Source organism: Coffea arabica, chromosome 3c (genome assembly GCF_036785885.1).
Source record: "Coffea arabica cultivar ET-39 chromosome 3c, Coffea Arabica ET-39 HiFi, whole genome shotgun sequence".
Classification (NCBI taxonomy): domain Eukaryota; kingdom Viridiplantae; phylum Streptophyta; class Magnoliopsida; order Gentianales; family Rubiaceae; genus Coffea; species Coffea arabica.
The window spans coordinates 6,652,792-6,671,055 of record NC_092314.1 but is presented as its reverse complement, the minus strand read 5'-3'; the positions used below and the strand labels follow the sequence as shown (position 1 = coordinate 6,671,055).

Below are 18,264 nucleotides of genomic sequence, written 5' to 3'. Positions count from 1 at the left end.
AAGGAGCAAATTTGTTGGAAATGTTCACAATTTCGCAGTTGAGGTGAGGGGAAGAGGAAGGAAAAGGGTGAGAGGATTTTGACCTATATTGCCTGAGCCAGAATTGTCGGCGGAAATTTGCCAGAGAAGTTGAATAATGACAATCTTAATGCATACTTGATTGTTGCAAACTTGTATATTACACGACTGAAACAAGAATACTTGGTAACAGAAAAGAGGAAAAGCCTAATAAGCAGGAAAAATTGTTCAATCAACAATAACCTTTTCAGAGTAATAAAACACCTAATCAACAGTATAAGTGGAACTGAAGTATGTACTTCCCAGCTTCAACCTACCCTGCCTTTTCAGACTGGAAACTAATGTCAGAACAATCTGCAACCGGAATTTATGCAGTCAAACATATATCGTGGCACAGCCACGAGAAATGATCAATTGTTTCCATACGGTTACAAAGCATTTGCAAGAATTACAATTCCCATTTCTTTATACCCCCCACAAATTTTAACAAGATTTTCAACACAACAAAGAGTTACCATGAAGAAGTGTGACCTGTTTTTGGCCCAAGCAATGTCAATGAATAGACGCTATAATGCGTCCCACTTGGAATTTCGTTGATTACCAAGACGTGATCGAGTCGAATGAAACAATCTGCGTATCCTGCTACTTATGATTCTTTCCCTTTTTCAACTTGCTCTTTTCATGCATCCTCTTTTTCTTTTCTTCAGCGGTGACCCATTTATAATCTGCAGGAAGCAGAAAGGGATCTTGGATATTTTCTATCCTACTACTTGAGCCAACATTAGAAGAACTTGCGCGATTATACGGGGTTTTTATCCACTGAAACCACGATGAACTTGAGGACTGCACAACTGCCGGGCTCTCACGGCCAGCTGTAGGACTTGAGGGGGGAGTTGAGAATTCATCCAGCGGTTGTAATTCTTCAAACTTTGTAAAAGTAACCAACACTCTAATTGTAGGAACCACTGGTATAGCAACCTGAAACAGGATAAGGCTTCTCAGTGAAGGGTAACAAAAGGCAACTTCAATATGATCAAGGCAGTAAATTCTTGTTTAAACCTGTGAAAAAGGATAATTGCTTACAGAAGGCAAAAATTGGGCACACCCTAAAAGTACACGCCAAAGAACAGGATCTACTGTCCTATTGTATGCCTCTTACATAGAACCTATCAAAAGCAACCAGCAAAGGAATAATGCCAATGAACCAGAAAGTCACCACCCAAGTCTCTCACAAATAACAGCTCCCACATCCCACCCATGCGAGCTATTTATACCCAAGCACATTCTAAATCAGGACCCTCAAGAGATTCAAACCAACAGCACAAGAACAAAAATCTCAGTAGGCAGGCATCATTTCTGAAAACCATTTTCAACTTTTGCCAAAAAAGATGACTAAATAAATAATAAAGCACCTGATGATGTGAATTTCCAAGTCTTGTTTGTAAGCTGTGAGAACAATTTGATGTCCAGATTGAGTGTAACAGAATGAAAATTAGCAAAAAGCAAAAGTAAAGCCAAAGTGTACTGCTCATCACTCTTGCAGCTAAAAGAAAAAGAGGAGCTAAAATTTAGCTAAGCTAAGAAAAATAACTAGTAGAAATGTAATCAGTGAATGCTGATTTCAAAATGAAATCCAACAGAAAGGAACAAAGGAGCATGACAGTTCTTTTCTTTTGGCATCATCATCTACTTATGTTTCCATCAAGGACAGTTTCAATCTATAAGAACTCAAAGCGTCCTAATATGACGACATCTCTTAGGGAAACTGATTCTTGTGATTCTCATTCTCAATGCCATTTATTTTTTCCGAAACAAGAATTTTAACTAGATCTTAAGAAGTAATAGTAGTGAACTTTCTTAAGAGTCCATCAATCACTACAAACAATTAGAAAATGAGACTATGCTTAGTGTATTTGAGAACACTTAAGAAGTAATGACTGAAGCAAATTTCTCATTTTCTAAAACAAGAGAGCATTAATTTAAGAAAGCAAAAATTTTCTTTCAACACCTTAAAGAAGGTTCTGATAGAATTACTTGCTAATAAGACACTCCCAAAGTTGACGTAAAATTTTACATCAACATAGTAGCAACACTCCCTTCAAAGTCAACATACTCAACTAGTATGCTGTAACTGGAAAACGTGGAAATGTCCAATACCAAATGCAAAGAGTCCTGAGAAACCTAGTATAACTCTGACCCATGATCCATGATGTTTGCACAATTGAGTTCCATCATCTAACAATTGTGATCCTAAGAAACCCTTCTCCATGAAAAATTCTACAGAGGAAAAGGTCACATTATCTGAGCCCATCCAAGGTAAAATTCTTTCGACCTTGAGAAAACAAGCTTTCTGGAAATTTTAAGTTATAGAGAATGATTTTTCACGTTGCTATTCATATGTTCCTCAATATCTTGTAAATTCAAAACCTTAATGTCCATTTGAGCAGAAAATTCAAAAGCCAAAGTTTCGAAGGAGAAGGACAAAAATATGATTCTTGTTTTACTTCCACCATCCATTCAAATTTAATCTAGTTTGCTTTTAAAGTATATATTCAGCCAGCATAAGCATAATAAGAGTCTAAAGAAACAAGTAAACATGCGGAACATGCTAGAGTTTGTTAAGCTGCAATCAAAGCAACTTTTCCAAGCAGAAGCACAAAGATATGGATCTCTTTCTTCCAACTTCCCTTCAAATTTAACCTAGTTTTCTTTTAGAATATATGCAGCCAACAAAAGCATAATGTGAATCTAAAGAAAACAAGTGAATGAAGAGAACATGCCAGAGTTTGTTGAGCTGCAATTGAAACAATTGTGGTTGTGTTATTACAATAGTTTCTATGGGCAACTCAATTTGCATCTCAGGATGATTAAAAGATATCCAAAAAAATTTTGCTTTGAAACATCCTTTTCACAAAAGTATTTACGTGATTCACTATAATTTGATATTCTGAAAACAGGCATTCAGTCATAACTTGGTATGCTTTCACTCTTAATTAATTGTCTCACATATTTAGCATGAAGGGGTAGTTTTTCTATACAGTTTTCATACTAAGGCTCTTGGTTGTCTAAATTTTTATCATTGAAGCGACAAGTTTGTGTTTCTTCTTTTCTCTAATCATTAGCAAGAAACCTTTGAGGGACTCACTCCTTAACTGGAGGGAAGGGGACCTCGGGGGAAGGGGGGTTTAATTTTTTATTTAGTCTGTCTTCTTTGGTTACCTATTCTACATTAAAAAATACAAAATTTATTCTTCTTTCTTTCTAGTGAATTATGTAATAATCACTGCCTCATAACCTCTTCAAGCCGTAGTTACAGTAATTCTTGAAATACCAATAAAGATATGAAATGAATGAGGGAGTTTCAAAGTTAACTTAGCAGCTGATGGAGTTGGCGTAATACAATTTAACACATTCATTAAACATATGAAAGTCCTTGGTAAATTCATTTCAATAAAATCCCATCCTTTTCGGAGTAAAGGAGAAAAGGTCAAGATATTACACCCTAACTTTTCACCATGAGTTAGATATTTGCCAAAGACAATAATTCAATAAAATGTTCACTTGAAAAAAGTGACTGCTTTGTTTAAAAGAGATTCATACACTTCCTTCTGCCCTCATGATACAAAATAAAGCGAAGAAAAGACAATAAGGCCACTAAACCAACATGAAACCTCTGCATTCCATGGTAAGAGATTTATTAGTCCCCTTCTCCCTTCCAGTAAATAAAGTTCACTATGCAATTCAGACAAATGTAAGACTGCGAGTCCTTTAAACTAACAATACTAACCACTGTAAAAGCAAGTCATTTTTTTTCTTATTCTTTTTTTCTTTAAAATTTTTTGGGTAGAGGTAAAGAAGACAGGCTTAACGCTGAGACTCATTTTTCTTAGACAGCTCATTCTCAAAAGGTTTGTCATCTTTATCTTGCAACCATTATTATTTTATTTCCATTTTCATGGATTTCCTTCTCCATAGTTATTACGTCATTGACCCCAACTATTCATTTAAAGATATGAACAAAGTGAAGCAACCTCAAAGCTTAATTTGAGAGGAATAATCAGCGTCTTTAACAGAATCAACAGGACAGATATGCTTTCTATAAGTCAAAAGCAGATTACACGCAAATGGTCAAAACACAGCAGGATTCTGATTGTAGCTAAAATACAGACCACCAATATTATCTCAATTCCCAACACATTCCTGTGCCTTTTACAAAATGATAGCCTAGCGAAAGTATCATTCCCTGATTCTGATAGTACAGACAGAAGGTTATGTAGTGGTGTCTTAAATGAAAGAGAAGAAATGATGACAATCAGCACATAGCACGAGTAGGCCGGTGAAATATGTTGTAAGATTGTACACAGATTCATAAGAGCTCAATTTCTGGCCAGCAAAAGAACACATGTATCAAAGAAAACATTTTTTTTTTGAGAAATGCAGTCGAGACAAATTTTCAAATAAAAAGAAAAAACAAAACATTCTCCTGAATTAAAAACCAACAACACATTTGCTTGACATAATGAATATCCTCACTACAAGGCAGTAACAAAATTCAAATCCCTGAAGTCTCAAGGTTCAACCACATAAGAGAACGAGAATCCTGGATTCCTGACTACTTCTCTAATAGCTAGTTTGGGAGTTTAGGTTAGAAAAGAAAAAAGGGGAAATGTTAAGTTATGAAAGGAAAGAAAAGAAGAGAAGGGATTTTAATGTTGTTTGGTAGTTAAGGTAAGAAAAGGAATGATTTTGGATATATATGTCAATAAAAATTAGTTCAATACACATTTGAGGACAAAGACTCCCAAACGTTAGAAAAGACGTCTTTCTTGTCACCTTCCTTTCTTTTCTGATCAAATCACAGCTCCCAAACAAGCTATAAGTTATAGAGTGTGGAGACTGGAGAGCCACTCAATAATGAAGCTAGGAGGTTACTTGAAAACAAGACCTTTTTTTTTATCACTTTTTGGCTGTTAGACCATAACTTATATTACACAATGCGTTAATTAATTCACCTAAGTTGCAGTAAACTTTTTCCAACCATTCTCGCTCATTCCATTTCAAGAAGGGCTATAAATCCCAATTTAAAAAATTGCTTGGCAAAAAAATGGGGTAGCTAGCATGTCCGCTATATTAGAGAAAGCTCAGAGAGATGATAATTTAGTAACCTAGGTTTAAATAAAATAAAAAATGGACAGGAAATGTCACGGATAACTTATGCAAGCATACCTTGACAGGAAACGTCCCCTTTGGAAGCTTTGTTGTCAGCAGTTCTCTTAGTCTCCGTATGGCTTTAACTTTGTTTGCTAGAATGTCAAGCAATGGCAGAAATTCTTCAGTTTGCAGCGGAAAGTCAGGGGAAAGCCAGAGAACTGGTCTCAACCCTTTCTTATACTCATTCTCACGGCTCCCATCCTTGCGCCGACTCCCACTCTCAGAACTAGTAGATGAAGAAGCTTTGTTTTCTCTACTTCTTCGATGCTCATGGTACTCATCCCTCTTCAAAGAAATCTCCATCAAATGCCTCCCTGGTTTATTTTGACTTCCAGATGGAGAGTCTCCAAGAAGATCACTAACTTTATCTTCTACATAAAGGGAACTTCTTGGTGGGGTCAGTTTCTTATCTGCTTCACTTTTATTATCCCTTCTCCTCCAGCCACTGAACCATCCTTTTCTTTCCTGCTTTTTATCTCCATTGACCCAACCATTAGTATCCTCAATAGGAATATCCCTCGGCTCGTAACAACTATGACGATGAGCAATAATGCCATCACCAATCTCATTGTTTGACTCAGAAGGATCCATCTTAAGTGCAGCCTCAAGTTGCCTTCTTTCATCCTCAGTCAGAATATTGTCAAGCTCCTCACTCTCTGTCTCATTTTCATTGCAAGAATTGAAGAATTCATCATCAGTCATAGCTCCAGGGACTCTCCTTGATTTTATGCTTACAACCACATTATGCATATCATAAACTTTAGACTTCCACGGGCCCACCGTCTCTGTCCTCTCCTGCCGCCTCCAAGTCAGCTGTGGTAAAAGAACCGCTTGAGTGACATCAATTCCGGGCCTAAATATATTTGTTTGAGACATTGCAGCGACTTCTTGCTGAACTTCTGCATCAGTTGCAGGGGCACCAGCACCATCCAAAGCATTCATGATTTCCTTATCTTTGTGAGATATCATGCAAAGGGACCCTGGAGGAACTTTCCCATCCTCAGAACCATCACCAAGGAAGAGAATGCTTTGATCTGCACGCTGAATTCTGAAGCCATCAAAACCAGCCAAACTCATATCTGCCCGTAGATTTGCGCCCCTTTTCCAAATCTTGTAAGTATCTGAAGGGGCAATCCTCGAAATAAAAGGAATAACAGAGCTCTCAAAGTTAAATGTAATTTCCATGTAAAAGTCCCTCATCCTTCTCATTGTCGCAACCAACCGAGGTAATCTTCTGCACCATTTAGCCCAAGCCAATGGCTGATAATGCCTAACTATACACCTAGCTATCACTTCCTCCCTATTACAAATCGCTTCCTGTAGAGCACTCCAACCCTGTTCATTTTGCAAACTCCAATCTGCACCAGCAAGCATCAGCATTTCAGTTGCAGTCTCATCACCAAGTTTCACAGCTATATGTAGAGCTGTATCACGGTTAGGAACATCCCGTCGGTCAATCACTACAGAAATGGCATCAGCCTTAGCTTCTTCAGCCACCGAAACTGCTTCACTATGAATCTCAGCCGGGTCACAAAGCCGTGGAAGACCCGCAATTATCCTCCTGAGACCGGCATAATCTTTCAAGATTATGGCTTTATGGACAGGGCTATGGGCATATTTCCCCACATCTATACTAGCCATGTCTCAGGAGTAGAACTGTTATGCCTACCCCAAACTACACTATTCTATTGAAGTGCAGTTCTATCATCCAATCTCCTTAAAACCAAAAGTAAGAACTCCCCACCTTCCAAGCCAATACTAAAATTACGATATCAACAACTATTTCAGTATCCCACAATAAATCTCTCAAAAACCCAGAACTGCAGTCAAGATTTCTCGCATTCAAACATTCGGATTCACCAAATAAAGCAAACCCCTTCCGGAATTAGCCCCATATTTAAGTAAATTCAAGAATTCAACAGGATCTCTCCCTAAACTGAGAGAAACCCGGTTCAAATTCCAGCCGAGTTAATACAACAAAAGTAATGCAGAAGCAGAACAGACATCCCAAAATTCTCAGAAATACAAAAGGCAAGAATCTTGGCAGGGTCCCAAAGGCTAAACGATCCAAAAGGGTGTTAAGAAATCTCACCTTCTCACCTCGTTCTTTCTTCTCCTCCTCCTGATGAGACTCTTGCAAAAAGACCCTTCCCAAAAAACACTGAACCCCACAATACTTATTTGCTCCCCTGTTTTTACACTGTTTTTTCTGAAACTCAAAAATGAAGGAAGGAAAAAAAAAAAAAAAAAAAAAACAAATAGAGATCCTTGCGATCCAATCCAGATCAGACACGCCCAAGAACATGCATGTGGGGAGATGCAAAAAATGCTAAACCAAGAGAAAACAAAAAGAAAAACAGAAAAAGAGGGAAATTTTATAAGAAAAAAATTGGGAAGGCTTAGGAAGTGAGGGGAATCTTGAAAAGGATTGTGAAGGACTGAAAAGCAGCAGAATCAAAGAAAAGAATTGCACTATTGCACTAAGAAAAGCATACAAAGACAAACCCCACCAGTCAAGCAAAGGCTAAACTTGCTTATGTTAAAATAGAAATATTCATTTATTTATTATCAATTATTTATTTTTAACACTCTGAAAAAGGTCAAAAAAGTAAAAAAAAAAAAAAGAAAAAGAAAAAAGGTAGGGGAATTCACAAGAAAGAAAAGAAAGGAGGGCAGTTTGCATTCATTTCCATTTATTAGTATAGCACTTATTATTCACATTCACACTTCTAGAAAGAAAGAGAAGCAAAATAAAGAATTCATTTTTTTCCTTTACTTTCCCATAAAAAGAAAGAAATGAATGTTAGAGCAAGATGATAAATGCAGGGGTAAATTTTGTGCTGGTCAAGGAAGAACATGAGCAAGTCAAGGAAAGGAACCTCTTTTTTTTTTTTTTTTTTTTTTATAATATACTTTGACCTCTTTTAAAAGATTTTGATTTATGGGTTTTAACTTTTAACCTTTTTTTGTCTTGTTTTTGGGTACATCAACATGGGTTTCAACTTTTTGTGTTCTTTTTGGTAGAAAGGAATTGCCAGAAAAGAAAAGGGAAAAAAAAATTTGGTTTGGGTGTTTTTTTTTTTGGTTGGGAACGGGGAGGGGGGGCGGGGGAATCTGAGAAGTGGGGCCAATGTTTTTATTCGAATTAAAAATTTAGAATTGAAACGAGAGGCTGTGGGTGAAGTGGCTACTGTGTGGGACGAGACAGAGAAGGAACAAATTTAGGAAGGGTGCATGTGAGCCAGGAATTTGTTATTTTCTACAGCTTTGTATAAAATGTTTTTCTTATTTATTTGGGACCAAATCCCCAAACAGGCCTTCAACTTTTTAATAGCGGACTAATGGTAGGTTAGACTAGGCTTTGTCGGACTTTTATGGGGTAAATACATATTAATATTACTAGTGTGATCTGTGGGTTCCGAACCGTTTGCTTGTCTGGTTTGGCTTGTTATATTACTTTGACAATTTCACTGGTTAGAATTATATATGTGGAACTTTTACATTTTCTTTTGTTTTTGGCTTTTCTACTTCAAATTGGAATCAGCCGTGTGACTTTTGTATTCCTTATCATGGAGGTAAAAGATAATTATTAATGCATAGGGGGTGATGATTCGAGATCCTATACGTATATAAAAAAAAAAGACTTTGCTGCTGATTTTTTGAGAAAATTTCACCTAACATCTGTGGAGAGGTAAATATGGAAGAGGAAAAGTGTAATCCAAATGCTTAAGTGCAAAGTACAACATGGTCATGCGTGCTTCCTTCAATACGTTGTTCTTATAATGCCCTTTTAAATGTGGGTGTAATTAATACAAATAAAAAAAAAATGCCATCAACGCAGAGCAAAAATGCTATTAGCAACTTAGATGCTGCTTATGTATAGGAGGAAGTTATCAGTTTACCCTCTAAACTATCCGTTATCCAACCAGAAAGGTATTTAATCCGATTGCAAACTAAAGGAAACCTTGAGATAAGGAATTTCACTATGGTAAGGGATGAGGCTGATTATAATCGGTAATTGAGGCAAGTTTGAGACAATATTAATGTGTGTGAGAGCTATTAAGTATTATTATCATACGAAACTTACTTTATTGCCTATAAAGTTGCTTTCAGAGTCATTTTAAAAGGTCGGCTTTTAAGGTATTTCACGCTAATTAATCATGTAGGAATTCTCAAGACACCTTTTTGGCTTATTGATAAATCATAAATATTTTCCTACGGCTACTACTATTAAATTTGCATTAATCTCTTAACAACATCATAGGTTATTAAATTTGTACCAATCTCATCCTGTCTTCACATTTCCTACTTCTTTTCCCCTACCAATCCTTAACGCTTTGGATTTTGGTTTTTCTTTCAAACTACAAATAATAAGAAATAATCGTTCAAGTAATCTCATATTTTCTTTAATCCAAAAATATCGGTCGTTGGCTCCATTTCTTTTACATGTTGAAATTCTCCATATCTACCCTTTAATTTTTTTTTTCCTTCCATTTTTCACTGAGGCTAATGCATGATTTTATTTGTTGATAGTAGTTAATGTCAGCCTCTCAAAGGAATTGCGGCTGGGATTTGGATTATTTGGTTTTAGCAATATGTATGAATCAAAACTAAAATGGTTGCGGATGATTATTGTGCTCAAATTGATGCTCCTCCTCATCAAAAGGTGAATTTCTAGCCCCAAGAAAGAAATAGTGAAAGAACAAACAATTATTAGTAATAAAAGCATTTTTTTTACTACGATGATACTAAAATAATTACTGGAAATTATTTTTCTGGTAGGAAGATTGTAGTTTTGTCTAGGTGTATTTGAGTATTGATATTGCAAAAAATCCTGATAGGAAGATAATTGATGGCTTAGGTTTGGATGGATTACAAGTACTCTAGGATTAGTCTTGCCAGTTCCAAGTCAACAAATACAATTAAAAGACAAAAAGTGTTGATCAACCGATACTTGGGATCATCAGCAAATTAAAGGATGATGATCTTTTTGTTATTATGAAGGTTGTAAACAAGATCAATGGGAAATTGGTCTCTTCAGATTTATTGATAATACACATATTCCTATTTACTTGTGATGAGTGGGTTATCTCTTTTAATTTGCTTTTGTTTTTGTTGCACTTTCTTCTCAATTAAATTACGAAATTGTTAAGCATCACTTCAATTGCTCTTTCATCATTGGATTACCTTCTTGTATACTTTTTTTGTTTTGCTTTCTTCCGTTTTCTTCTTAGAAATTTGTTAATTGTTACCTCAATAACTTTTTCACCACACAGGTGCTAACTCCAAAGGTACTAACTCCCGTGTATTGCGCGGGATCTCTTCCTAGTTTTTATAATCGGAGGCAGTATGTATTGGGTGGTTCGGCAGAGAAAGTGTAAATAAGAGATTTTGAATTCAAACTTGCTTACTTACACTTAAACACAAAAAGATTTTTATAGTAGTTTCAACTTGAATTTAAAAAAAAAAAAAAGACTTTTAATTCAAATTCAAACATTGAAGTTCAATAAAAAACTCTTTCACATAGCCAAAACTTACTTTGAATTTTTTTTGTCTTTGTTCTCCATCATTTTTTTTTTCGAAGGTAGTCTGCCAAGTCCCAACAGGTAATATTGAGCAAAAAGATTTTTAAGGTTGTTTGCTATAGATATTCCGTGAATTTGTCTCACCATTGCGGAAACATTTCGATGGCAAGCAATTTTAGTATTGCTAAGGCAGCCTGACTGTGTCAAATTGTTATATGCTTATTTCTCCAAGTTGCTTTGTGTACAAAAGAGGACAGAGGTGTTAGAAGCAAAATAACAGAAACAGAACTTTTCTATGTTAAAAATTTTTTGGGCGTTAAACTAAAGCAGGAAAAAATGCTCTATTATCGGTGTTAAAAAAACCTCATTTTCAAGGAGAGGAATCAGAAGGCGTGATATTTTATTTTTTCCCTGTATTTCAAGTTTCAACGCCTTTAAGAACAAGATATGGATTCTCTCCTGATCCGCTTCCTCGCTGCTTTAATTTTCATCTCTTATTCACTTCACATACATGTATAAAAGAAAGAAAAATACGGTAAATGTTGGCGTGATTATCAATTCAACAAAATTCCTATCAAAACTTATCAACCCTGTGTCGAGCCTTTGATCAAATTACTTGCGAGTCCAAGTTGAATCGCTAATTTGGATTATACCCCTAAGTGTTACGCTATCACGTAGTTGGTGTATGAAAATTCATATATAGTAGTAGATAATCGTTGAAGTATTTCAAGATCACAATTGATCAACAATAGGACTGATTGGGATTCTCTAAAGTTGAAAAGATTTTATACCTTAGAAACTAAAGTGTTCCATTTTGAAGTTTAGGAACTAAAGTAAAAAAAAAAAAAAAAAAAAAAAAAGAAATCATGCATAATTGAGGGGTGTGAAGTGAAATTAACCTTTTTTTGGAAGATTTGAAATCACATTGCATTGGAGTTTGACACTGCCAACTATTACTACTACTAATTAAGCAAGCTGGGAATGTCCATAAGCATCCATATGAGAAACTTGCCTAGGCATAAGTAGGAAGCCATGGAAACTTATGATTAACCTGTTCCATGGAGCCCTCAAACTCAGCAAAACCACCTAAGAAACCTCCACCACAATTTGCACCTCTCCATATTTCTTCTTCACCCTTAATCTGAGCACAGAACAGGTGGAAATTTTCATTCCTATTTCTTCTTCACCCTTATGAAAGGATCGATAAATTTGATATTGAGTTAAGCAAATATGCAGATTCCTATTTCATTCTTATTTCACATAAATAGGAGATCTCTTTTTGTAGAACTTTTTATTTTTATTTTTAATAGTGTAAATAGGAGGGTTCAAATCCAAGAATTCTCATTTACACTTCTTCCTTTCAAACTATCCAATCCATCCCTTCTCCCAATTGATGGGCGACCTCATGTGACATATCAAAACTCAAGAATTGCTTCAAATCCCTAAATCTGGAAGAAAAAGATTTAATAAGATTAATTACTTCCTTTTCAGATTAATTAAAACTACAGTGTTTTTAAAATGTTTCTTTATCTTTAATACTCCAAACATTTCAGAGGAAAGAGGTCCAAAAAGTTGCAAACGTGCCCATAGTTTTAAAACTACCGTGTTTTCCTTAACTAAAAGCTCTTCACAGAGAATATCTACGTGATTTTAGATGCAAGCTACGACCAAGTTGGAAAAATATTGGGTAGAATAAAAAAAAATCCAGAAAGTACCTTGATAGAAGCTGAACTGGTATATGGCGAAGTAGCCACATTGATCACTCACCTCTTCGGCAACTGGTTTTGTTCAACTACCTAACAAATACCCAACAAATTTGGAGCTTGATCAGAGACATAATTAGCTCCGGGAGAATTGATTGGTTCAAATAAGAGATATTCCGGGTCCCTCTAAACTCAACCTATCCAATGAATAAATTAGTTTTTCGTAATTCAATCTACCAAAGTCAATCACCCAACTTATCCAACCCATCCTTCAAAATTAATGGGCGAGTTGCGTAGGTTGTTGGATTTTGGGTTTGATTGCCAAGTCTGAGATTATGCATCTTTAATCATGATAATTTCAATGATATTGAAGGTGCTCTTATAATGTTTGCACATATATACGAAGATACCCAAATAGGTATAGATGTGATGTAGAATCCTTAAGGACAAGACCAGTAAAATTATAAAGGAGAATCCCTTCTCCATATTGTTGCTCTATAGTAATAAGTGACTAAGGGTTACAAACGTATCCAAAGCTCCTCCCATGCTGTAATGTGTGCTCGGATATATATTATGGTAGATTAGTTTAGTATAGTTTATAGAAGATTGTAGTAATGTTTCACTGTCACAATAGACCAACAATAGGTCGGTTGGGATTCCCAAGTAGCTAGCAGCACCTTGATTCAGCCACTGCGCAGGAAGGTGCATTAACATTGTCGTCAGAGCAGAAGAGACATGGATGCTGCCATGATAATTTAGCTCTACATGCCTCCACCACCTGCTAACTGATTGGTGATCAGACCAGGTTGCTCGTTCAAGGAGTCGGAAAGTACACTACTAAACCTGCCATGAGGACGAGGACCTCTCCCATCATGATATGAGTTTTCATTGAATTGGCATCCACTGAAAAGAATGCCTTCATCAACGCTGGACGACTTCACCACTTCAGCATCAGCTGGCACTCAAAACTTCAGGCTGGCATCAGTTCCGAAGACGTTTAGCAAATGTGCCCTCACATCTGGGCTGTTTAAGCCCGTCAAAGGTTTCAAATGCTGCATAATTTCTGTGACGGGCATTACTTTGGCTGCGAGAGATGTGTCGTTGGACTTTGGGGAGTAGCAGACATCTGGAGGAAGGCCAGGTCCAACTAGCTCCTTCAACTGATCAATTAGCCCCCCCACTATTGCAGGAGTCCACCACCAGAACGAAATCAGCACGTTCTGGCATGTGATTTACCATATCAAGAAAGTCCACACCTGTATTTCAAAAGTAATAATGTATAAGTTCATTATTACGAACTACAAACTCAAATCAATCTGTTTCTTCTCAATTGCTGAGAGGTTGAAGAGCATATTTGTGTAAAATTGATATGAAACTCAGAAATCTAGGTTTTGGCATGGTGGTATTATATTCTAAACTCACTGTAAATGAGATTGCAGTCGTAGGGGACAATTGCTTCCTCTCTCTTGCTGTCTGAGCCTTCCCCGAAATCTTAAAATGTTTCGTGGCCGCTGAAAAAGAGCAACAAAATGTCACCGCCCTTTGCTCTCTCAATCATCTGATTGAAGTTTTTTTTTATGTTCGCACTAGTGGGCAGCAAAGCGGAGCCAGGCTCATCGGTGGGAATTTGCAAGTCCTCGATCTGAAACCCGTACCTAGATGTCAACAGTTCTTGCATTATTTTGACATCATTATAGCAGATTTTGAGTGCACCCTTAGTGTCTAGATATACCAACTTGGCCATTAATTTTCTGATAACATAGAAGATTGGGAGTGGTACAAACGAAAATACTAAGTTGAAATTGTTAGGGTATCAGGCCAATTATTTGAAAAAGAAAAGATCAACAATTTAATAGAAAACAATATCTAACACGAATGATGAACAACACACAAGAATTAACGTGGTTCGGCTTAATCACCAAGCCTACGTCCACGGGGAGAAAAACTTATTCTTATTATGAGAGGTAAAACACCACAAGATTACAACTTGATTCCCAAGCCCCAACTCTTGTATAACCTTCTCACCCAGTAAGAATTCTCTCACTCCTTTCTTGTGTGTTTGTAGTATGTCAATCTACCTATTTATAGAGAACATTACTTGGCCAAAAAACCAAATAACAATTAGAAACCAATACTAATTCCTAAATTCATATAGAGTAGGAAATAACATCTAATTCTAAACCAAATAGGACTTTACTTGACTACTACTTCAAGTAACTAAAATCTAAGTAGAAAACTAGTTACTTTCCACACCAAATAAGAATTCTACCTAAAAGAAATTAAGCCAATTTCCTAACAAATCTCCACCTTGGCGAAAATTTCTTTTAACAAACACAGCAAACCATCCAAACAAAACTCCATTTGCCTTTTTCCACCAAGTACCTTGGTGCCTAACTACACACCTGAATCAATACGGTCTTGTTTTCAATTGATTCAATCGGCAAATGAACGTGTGTAACTAACCAACTCCAACATCTAGTTGACTCACGAGAGGAGCCTCAATTCACCCTCTCCCATAGCAGGATTTTTCCTCTCACCACCATTTGTAATTTGAGAGCATTCTTGGATCCCCTTCCGCTCCCAATCCATTGAGGTATTCAAATGGTACAAATTACCATACTTCTTCCCCATCAACAAGACCGTCTCGCCATGTGTGATTTTCAAGACTCCACCTGCAGCGGAAAAATGGTAACCCTCGGAGTCTAATTGGCTCAAAGAAATTAGATTTCTTCGTAGCTTTGGGACATAAGCCACACCACCCAAAGAACGAATCTCTCCATTCAACATTTTGATTTTCACCACTCCAACACCTTTGACTTGACAAGTAGATCCATTACCCAAGAACATAAAACCTGCTTTCTTTCTTTGGAGAGTATCAAAATAATCTAAACTGGAGCAAACATGTGAAACACATCCAGAATCTAAAATCCAACCATCACGAGAAGAAGTATTATTACCTTTGGAGATTGTGAGAATATCTCCACCCGATGCATATCCAGCAACATTATCATAGTCATTCTCATCATTTTCTTTTCGATGAGGCCAATATTTTTTGATATGGCCAAACTCATGACAACCAAAGCATTGGATTCCACCCTTTCTCTTGGCCTTTGAACCACCTGCCTTAGATTCACCGCCAAATTGTTTTCTTCTTTTATTTTCACCTCGAGCAATTAACGCAGCTTCTTGTGTCACATCCTGGTTTGCCTTCCTTTGTTTTTCATGATCTAACAAAGAAGACTGCACATTCTCGAACTCTAAAGTGTCCTTCCCATACAACAGGGTTGTCACGACACTTTCGTAAGAATCAGAGACTGAGATAAGAAGTAAAAGGGCCTTATCTTCTTCCTCAATATCTACACCAACCTTTTGGAGTTGATCCAAAATTCCATTGAACGAATTCATGTGATCCATGAGACTGCTACCCTCCACCATCTTTAGTGCATAAAGTTGCCGCTTTAGATGCAACTTATTGGATAAGCTTTTAGCCAGATAAAGCTTTTCCAATTTTTTCCAGAGGTCTGCTGCAGAATCTTCCTCATCTATCACATTATTTATGATGTTATCCGCCACATAGAGCCGAATCGTGCTCGCACCCCTTGCGTCCAACTCCTCAAACTCATCATCATTCATGCTCTCTGGCTTCTTGTTCTTTCCATTCAACGCTTTTACCAAATCTTGTTGAATTAGAACATCCTTCACTCTTCTTTGCCAAAGAGTGAAACTTGTAGTTCCATTAAACGGTTGAATTGGAAACTGTATAGTTCCAAACCCCATGGTATACCACAACCTACTCAATTTCAAATAATTAACCAAAACTCCAATGGAGCTCTGATACCATTTGTTAGGGTATCAGGCCAATTATTTGAAAAAGAAAAGACCAACAATTTAATAGAAAATAATATCTAACACGAATGATGAACAACACACAAGAATTAACGTGGTTCGGTTTAATCACCAAGCCTACGTCCACGGGGAGAAAAACTTATTCTTATTATGAGAGAAAAAATACCACAAGATTACAACTTGATTCCCAAGCCCCAACTCTTGTATAACCCTCTCACCCAATAAGAATTCTCTCACTCCTTTCTTGTGTGTTTGTAGTATGTCAATCTACCTATTTATAGAGAACATTACTTGGCCAAAAAACCAAATAACAATTAGAAACCAATATTAATTCCTAAACTCATATAGAGTAGGAAATAACATCTAATTCTAAACCAAATAGGACTTTACTTGACTACTACTTCAAGTAACTAAAATCTAAGTAGGAAACTAGTTACTTTCCACACCAAATAAGAATTCTACCTAAAAGAAATTAAGCCAATTTCCTAACAGAAATGATTCTGGGCGAATGGTACAAGAGGAAGGCATGTTAATCTGAGAAATTTATACGGGTTTAAGGACTGGTTTCAATGATAATCACGTCACGGATTTACTTCAATAGATATGACTTCTGATCCCATGACCTTCTTATTCTCTTCATTGTTTCTTTTCATGTTGATTGGGGTCTGATGCTCTACTTTCCCATTCTGTACTTGTTGATTTTGAGTGCCTTGAAGAATCTTGAATTTTAGCAATGCAGGAATAATGAAATTTTCAGTGACATTTAACTTCCTCGATTGCTTTGCTTTCTGAGTGCGCAAGGCAATTTTCACATTATCTTCATTGTTTGCAAACCTCCCCCCACCACAAAACCCCTCCTACCCCAGCCCAGCCCAAGCACACGAAGGTGACTTTTTGTCGCAAGATCCAAAGTCCAAATTACGGTGAAGACTTGCTCTCCCAACAGAACAGATCTTGATTTTTCTTTTCCTTGGGTGAAACTGCACATTTGTACATCCCAGCACATGAGGCCATTTTCTGGAAGTGAAAATCACATTACCTCTAAGTCTTGCCCTCCTAAATACTATGCACAAGTGGTTCCACCATGCGAGTATATCAACCAAGAGGCACTTACTTTTGGTTGGATCATGTTTACAAAGCAATGTTTTCTGGTGTAATTAAGCATCCGTTTTACATTATACTATAGAGATGAAATTGTACATTTACACTGCGTACCCAGCACACGTAAGCCTTATTATTTGAAGGGTTAACTCCACTTTGTACGCTTCAACTGTATTCAAATTCTCGCTTTGGTATCTAAAATTTTAAAATAGAACACTTTAGTTCCTAAAACATAGAATTTTTCGACCAAACTGAAATAGTTGAGGAAAATGAGACAGATTTTATGTCTCAATGAGATTAATTTGTTGCAAGAAATTTTATACTTTAGGGACAAAAATGAGACATGATTTATACTTTCTAGATTAAGGTAGAAAATGTTTTATACTTTAGGAACTAAAGTGTTCTAATTTGAAGTTTAAGAACCAAATGAGAATTCGATATATTTAAAGGGTGCAAAATGAAATCAAACCCGTTTTTTGAAGACTTCAAATCACATTAATTGGAGTCTTGCTCTCCTAACACAACGTATCATGATTTTTTCTTCAATGCAATTATTATAACAACTTATAAATTATAAGATAATATGCAGAAATGGTTCTATGATACGACTATGTTGATCAAGATTCAAGAAGCTACTAATTTTGTTTGTGTAATGTGTGTCAGTTCACTAGCGTAATTAAACATCCATTTCGTTGACAGTCAAAAAAATTGGCATAGGCATGATCAGCTATTGGCTGGCTGGAATGGAGTTCCATACTTGCATGTAAATTTTTAGAGCGTTTACTTGCTAAAATTTGAGGGTCGGTTTAAACATTTCATCATTCGTTTTCCCTCTTCTCTTTCTCTCACCTAATGTGAGG

At 36.4% G+C, this 18,264-nt stretch overlaps 1 protein-coding gene across 1 annotated transcript; it reads right to left on the bottom strand.

The window, feature by feature from the left end:
- Positions 1–229: 229 nt before the first annotated feature.
- Positions 230–7,630, bottom strand: LOC113734420 (uncharacterized). The gene is made up of 2 exons (XM_027260957.2): positions 5,245–7,630; positions 230–996 (listed from the first exon to the last, which is right to left on the bottom strand). The coding sequence occupies exons 1-2, from the start codon at positions 6,868–6,870 to the stop codon at positions 661–663; spliced, it is 1,962 nt and encodes a 653-aa protein (XP_027116758.1). The 5' UTR covers positions 6,871–7,630; the 3' UTR covers positions 230–660.
- Between the last annotated feature and the right edge of the window lie 10,634 nt (positions 7,631–18,264).